The sequence below is a fragment of the Sebastes fasciatus genome, chromosome 15 (genome assembly GCF_043250625.1).
Source record: "Sebastes fasciatus isolate fSebFas1 chromosome 15, fSebFas1.pri, whole genome shotgun sequence".
Classification (NCBI taxonomy): domain Eukaryota; kingdom Metazoa; phylum Chordata; class Actinopteri; order Perciformes; family Sebastidae; genus Sebastes; species Sebastes fasciatus.
In genome coordinates, this window is record NC_133809.1 from 14,458,268 (window position 1) to 14,465,241 (window position 6,974).

The 6,974-nt window shown below is 38.6% G+C and overlaps 1 protein-coding gene across 2 annotated transcripts; it reads left to right on the plus strand.

Moving 5' to 3' along the window:
• Positions 1 to 806: 806 nt before the first annotated feature.
• tmem30b (transmembrane protein 30B) lies at positions 807 to 6,557 on the plus strand. 2 transcript variants are annotated; one of them, XM_074660813.1, is made up of 8 exons: positions 807 to 830; positions 1,602 to 1,805; positions 2,111 to 2,218; positions 2,341 to 2,448; positions 2,722 to 2,812; positions 3,196 to 3,333; positions 3,582 to 3,788; positions 5,748 to 6,557. In XM_074660813.1, the coding sequence occupies exons 2-8, from the start codon at positions 1,611 to 1,613 to the stop codon at positions 5,924 to 5,926; spliced, it is 1,026 nt and encodes a 341-aa protein (XP_074516914.1). In that variant the 5' UTR covers positions 807 to 830; positions 1,602 to 1,610; the 3' UTR covers positions 5,927 to 6,557. The 2 variants fall into 2 exon arrangements, with proteins under 2 accessions (XP_074516914.1, XP_074516913.1); XM_074660812.1 differs by having other exon boundaries at positions 825 to 975.
• Positions 6,558 to 6,974: the final 417 nt, after the last annotated feature.

Sequence of the window (6,974 nt, forward strand, 5' to 3'; positions counted from 1 at the left end):
TTATTTTAAATCTTTCTAATATTTCTTTAACAGGGTAAATTCTATGTAAAATCTTGAAGGATAATTCTTTCACTTTATTATTGATACAATATTTGTTTAGAATACAACAAGCCTTTTTCCACTGTAAATCACCCATAATAGATGACCAAAAGGAGGTGTAACACAGTTCAAAACATCTCTAATGTGTCTGTTAGTGCATGGTTTATTCAGAATGTTAATATCTCCAATAAAAATATGCTCAGTGCTAATAATGTCAGTTTCTGTGGGATTACAATTCTTTAAAAAATTGAAGAGAACCTGTGGGAGCTGCATCAAAAAATAAAAGCATATTCCTTGGGTGTGACTGGTATCTTAAATCTTTGAAGAAATTCTGAATATGACATCAACAGATCATTATTATTTACCAATTGACCAACTAACTTCCGCCCTTATCTTCCGTTTGTGGAGAAACTACAAAGTTATAAATATGACGAAGAAAGAAGGGAATTGATATCAGTAAATTATGGAATTATTACAATGGGGAATCTGCTAGGAAATACATCTAAGAAAGTACACAATCTTCTAATTAATTACTTAAGGGCAACAGGAATAATGGAGAGAATTTAATTAATATTATTATTAATATTGTTATTATTATTAATTATTATTATTTATTTATTTTTAATATATTTTTGAATTATTTTATTTATTCTTTTTTTTCCTTACCAATCTACAGCTCCACACTCCAGTTCAGTAGGTGGCAGTAATGCACCTATAAACTGGTTTGCCAACCGCCAATAAACACCAACGAAGAAGAAGAAGAAGAAGAACTACAAAGTGACGTCACACAGGTATGGAGGAAGAACAGGATGGGCAGGTAAAGGTGGGGGTAGACAGGTAAAGGTGAGCTCCTCTCTGTCGCGCGTACTACTACTCAGGGAAATACACCGACGTTTTGTGTGACTCCTTTGTTTCTCCATTTTGAGCCGACTGTATGTAAGTAACGCCTAAAATCCACATGTAATATCGTGAATATGTATGTTTGTGCTTCAACCATTTAATTTGAATACAGTGAAACGTCTGTGTTTTGCCCTCGGCTAATCTGGGTGTTGTTGGTGGTTGAGATTTTAAGATTATTGTGTGTAATATGAAGCATTTTAGGGGTGGGGTTGGTTATTATGTGTTGTAAATAAGTTTTATTAACTGTTGCAGCTGTCTGCAACGTCCTACATTAACTCAAAATGAGAGTAAACATTAAGTCTGTATAGTATCAGAACAGGGGAAATAAAGACTCATCTTGGTTATGCAGGAAGTCAGGTTTGGAAATTAACTTTTTGTCCACCTGCCACTGTGGCTGATTTCAAAATCTACTGATAAAATATGAACTGCACACATATGTTTGACCAAGGTGACAAAAGGTAACTCAACCCCTGCAAGTTTCAAAATCTACACTCAATAGTTAGGCTGCATGGTGAAATGGGTGCAAAACTAGCAGCCACTTGCAAATTTATATCAGCATTTGGCTGGTGCTAATTTCCAAACATGTAGGGAGTGTTTCATATGTGTGCCATGGTTATTATATAATACACTTAAATACCAGCAAGTAACAATCTATCCAACAGAACCACAAAATGGTGAAGCAGGAGCAGGAGCAGGAGTTAGCCAACCGGCCTGACAACACCGCCTTCACTCAGCAGAGGCTTCCGGCATGGCAGCCCATGCTCTCCGCTGGCATTGTCATCCCAGGGTTTGTCGTCATCGGCCTGGCGTTCATCGGCATTGGCGTTGCACTCTTTGTCACCTCACAGAGCATCCAGGTGTTGGAGGTATGAAAGTCAGACTGCCGAGCACACAATTCAGTTGGGTGGCATATGCTGGGAATTAAGGCTCAGATATCGCCACGAGAGGAGGAGACAGAGTAACTGGGTTGAAGTGAACAAACCTTGAGTCAATATTAAAACTTGTGTTTTCAGTGTTGAGATGAAAGAAAACGGTGTACAGTACAAAACTGTACACTGCTCACAGACTTGTCACTTGTAAGCGATATTGTACTGTGTCTGTAACACCTGATGGAGACAGGTGTTGTAGTCATCAATAATTAATAATGGCCTTTCTTGTTCTTTCCACACAGTTGGACTACACTGGGGTTGCCACAGATTCAGCATGCTTCATGTGCTCTGACCCAAAACCAATGCCTTGTGTGTGCAATCTGACCTTCAACATTGACACTTTATTTAAGGTTGCATTGGAGCTTTGCACAAACACATTCACACACATACGAACAGTAATGAAATTGAACTATATTTCTGGCTGCGGCTGAACCTTGAATGTTTGTTTTTGTGATTCTGTTTTCCTCCACAGGGACCCGTGTTCTTTTATTATGGGTTGACAAACTACTTCCAGAACTACAGGAGGTACGGTGCGTCCAAAGATGATAACCAGCTGTCTGGAGACTTGGATGCCTTTAAGGTGAGTTGACAACATAGGATATTGAAAAATTGATTTAAATTTCTATGGGGAAAACAAAATCCATATATTCTCAATTGGAATAAAGATATGCTGAGTTGAGTTACGTTTTGTCACCTTGGTCAAACATATGTGTGCAGTTCATATTTATCAGTGTACATTTTTGTAACAATGCACGGATCATATAGCTGCATGGTGATATTCTATGTCATTGCCCATCTCTCTATTAAGTATTTATTTGATTGATGAAAATTCTGTTCTCTGTGTCTCTTGAAGGGTCCCGATGACACCTGTGCACCCTATGACTATGACAGCAACGACAAACCAATTGTACCATGTGGATCAATAGCAAACAGCAAGTTCAATGGTATGTAAGGATGTTTTAAATTCATTTGGATTTAAAGGAGCAGTGTGTAGTGGCATCCAGCGGTGAGGTTGCAGATTGCAACCAACTGAATACTCGTCCGCTCAATCCCTCCCTTCCCAAGCGTTTTGAAAAATCTACGGTGGCCTTCAGGTAACATAATAATGTAAAAGGCTCTCTCTAGAGTCAGTGTTTGATATGTAGATATGATGGGCTCATTCTAAGGTAATGAAAACACAATGATTCTTAGTTTCAGGTGATTACACAAACGAAAACATAGTTATGAATATATTATTCCATTTCTGCTAATAGATCCCCCTAAATCCTACACACTGGTCCTTTATTTGCTGTGTGTATTTGCGTATTAATTCTTGTTTTTTTTTAAGACACCTTCAAGCTGTATCAGATCGTCAATGGGGCAAACAAACTGGTGCCCTTCGATGGAAAAGGGATTGCTTGGTGGACAGATTACAACGTGAAATACAGAAACCCCAGTGTCACTCCTCTGAAGGACGCATTCAACGGTAAAAACTTACTTTACTGTAACTGGCTGTCTGTTCTGTTCAAGTAGTGCTATGATGCAGATTAATTGTGTTTTTAATGAGGGGTTCCCAGTCGGCTCAAAATGAATTGGCTGGTCACAAGTGGTAAACAAGTTGTATTGAAGGGAGTATTGTGGATGAAATGAGTAACTTAGTTTAGTGCAGGGAAATCACATATTAATATAATGTTTCATGAATCATGATAGCTGATTTAAAATCTTGACTTCCAGGTACTGTGAAACCCATATTTTGGCCCAGGCCTGCTTACGAGTTGGACACCTCAGACCCCGCTAACAACGGCTTCATCAATCAAGACTTCCTGGTGTGGATGAGGAGGGCGGCTCTGCCAGATTTCAGAAAGCTGTATCGACGAATCACAGAGGGGGATTATAAAGAGGGTCTGCCAGCTGGAAACTACTCCCTTGAAATTACCTACAGTATCCTTTCATACATGTTACAGATTCTGGGATGATTTTACGGATGGTGCTTACACTAGCCATTTTTTACTTGGACCCTGTTTAATCTTTATTCCATCACTCAAATTAGCACTCTATAGCTATAACACATCTTTCTCAACATATTGACACTCACACTGTGATGAGACAAGACAATGGCCAAAGTATTTAACAAAGGCCTATCTTACAGTGAGTCTTAAGTGTTAAATCAAGTGCCTGCTGGCAAGAAAGGTGTAAATATGGTGGATTTTGTGAAGCTATTCAAGTGAGAGCAAAAGTATACACGAGCAAGGGGTGATAAGTTATTCAAACACATCACTGTGTTGATGCTGTGCCATTCCTTGTGCTGGGTATGAGGAAGAAGACACTCTTTACTTGTTTAAAACAGCATGTAAATCTGGATAATGAATCTTATCATTAGGGGATATTATGCTTTAAACAAGAACATCTATGTGGTTGAAAGAGCTTTACACCGTTCCATCCACATGAGATTTACAGATTTACAAAGCTTCAAATCTACATAAAGAGGTCAGCTATTGTTTTTGCCACGTTTTGTGTCGTGTTACAACAACAGCCTAACCTGTTTAACCAGTTGGGTGTGATTCTGTTTTTAGCTGGGCAGAGTGAACACAATGACTCAGGAGTTCCTTAAGTGAAGAAAGAAACAGGTAAATTTTCTGACATAAGTAAATGTGCTAGGCAAATAATCTTTTCACATGATTGATTGCCGTTTTACTTGAAGCCTATGAAGGCCTATGTAAATACCTCAGACATGGTTCATATTGCTTAAAGGACCATACCACTGTGTTTCCAAGTTTAAATACCTAAAAGGTGCAGTGTGTAGGATTTGCCGGCAGCTAGTGGTGTGGTTGCAGATTACAACCAACTGAATACCCCTCCGCTCGCTCCTCCCTTTCCAAGTCTGCGGTAACATGAGCCGCTGAGTGCAAAACCGTGGTAACAACATTCGCCTGGCTCAGAGGCCATCCATACCATAATAACACTACTTTAGGAGCAACAGAAGTTCCACGGTTTTCCACTCTGTGGTTCATGTTACCGCAGTTTGTGTGTCAGAGGACCACGCTGGCCTTCAGGTATGTAAAAATGCGAAAGGCTCTCTCTCGAGCCAGTGTTCGGACATTTGGAAAAATGCCAGAACAACATGTTGGACTCTGTGAAGAGGATCCGCTCCATACATAATTTGTAGTAACTGAGTTGAAACAGTCATTCCCAAAGACTGGGTCGGGACCCACAGGTGGGTCGCAGGAGATTTTATTAGGGTCGCCATCTAAATTTGCAGAATTTCTTCCATAGTCTTTTATTTAGGATTTATATCTGCAGTACACCTTTGAGCCACATGAGGGAGCCTGAAGGTTTGTATTGTTCTGATAATTGTAGCCTCCTTATAACATTGAATCTAACATGAAAGGCTAGTGTACATTCTGTTTGTTTTACTGATGAGAGGAAAAAACAAGAGCTTGTTAACTCTGCCTAAATGTATTTATTTAGTCTCATTTATAAAGTATTTACCTTGTGTATATGTTTTCAATAACACATGCATACAACGAAGTTGTGATATATCAAACGTGTATCTCTTTAAAATAGCTGGTTTACCTATTCAAGATAATATAAGGTGATGCGGAAATGCTCAGGAATGTTCATTTTATGCACAAATTCAGTCTTCGCCTGATTTATAGATATATCCTATTGTGAATTGGTTTGTCGTTTTTAAAAAGTGGGTCCCCACAAAAGGTTTTGGAAACAAGGAGTTAAAACATTTAAAAACAAACAGTTAAGACAACCACTGGTTGTTTAATACAGCATCTTAATGCAGTTTTGTATATTGAATGCTTCAGTGAACATATTGGCACAAGGTCACTATTGTTTGTTATTTTATGCATTTCCATTTTTGCTGTTTATCCTTAACGTTTTGTCCCCCAGACTATCCTGTTCTGAGCTTTGATGGGAGAAAGAAGGTGGTGTTCAGCAACGTGTCCTGGATGGGTGGCAAGAATGAGTTCCTGGGCATTGCCTACCTCGTGGTTGGTTCACTGTGCGTCTTCATGTCCATAGTCATGCTCATCGTCTATGCTAAATTCAAGTTTCCTGAGGAAGACTGAGGATGGAGGTTTATCAACCCTATCAACATTTTTTTCCTTCTTTTTATCCGTTTTTACTCAATGGGATGATGAGCGCATAGTATAGTGCTCCCACAAAGGGGAGTAAAGAGCGAGACTCCACTTATGAACACGTGATATTCTGGACATGAAGACGTATCCTGAGGAGTCGAAGATGCCTGGTTTCGACACTGGAGTTTCCCCATGACTGCAAAATAGGATGATTTTCAATATGGGTACATATTGGGATAATATGGGGACACTACTTGTCTACAAAGTTAGGCTCTCCTGATTGCAAAAACACTGCAAAGTCAGCTACCATTCCTTGCTGGTGGAACAGCTGTAAGCAGTGTCTCTTAAATTTTTACATCATCACAAAATGAGCTTCTTCCTCATTTTAGGTCAGTAATAAATCATTATAAAGCCATAAACTATTTGATAAGCCATATTCTACTGGACAAGAATTTTTACTTGATTGTGTGAGATGTTTAGCTTCGCTTGGAAATAATGATGTAAGATGTGGGAATTTTAACTCAGGGATCTGGTGTACAGGCTATGCAAGCCCATGTTTTAACTCGTGCCATGGTTATTTTACTTCATGTTGATATTTATTAAATAAAATGACAAAAAACAATTATCTCTGTCTTATTATTATGACATTTAGGTTCCACAGGCAACAGTGCCATGCTATGTTTACATCATTTTTAACCATCTATGATGGATTATATGGAAATGCGGGCTTCCCATTATCAATTGGCAAAGTTTTTATCTCTCAGCTTTCTTTATTATGACTTCAGAGGTAGTCTATAGTTTAATTTTTTTCAGATCTCGAATGATATTTCTGCAAGCTTTTTGGCCTTTTGCAGGTCTGTCTTCTCAACTGACTCAAGTCCAAGCTCCAGGTATTATTTTATTTTTGATTGGTCTGGATGTTCAGGTTTATAAATAAAAAGTAATAAGCATAACATTTTATAAGATGCATGGCAAATTTATAGATGAATGCATTCATTTGTGATAGCATGAGTCTGCATGAAAGTGCATTGATGTTAAT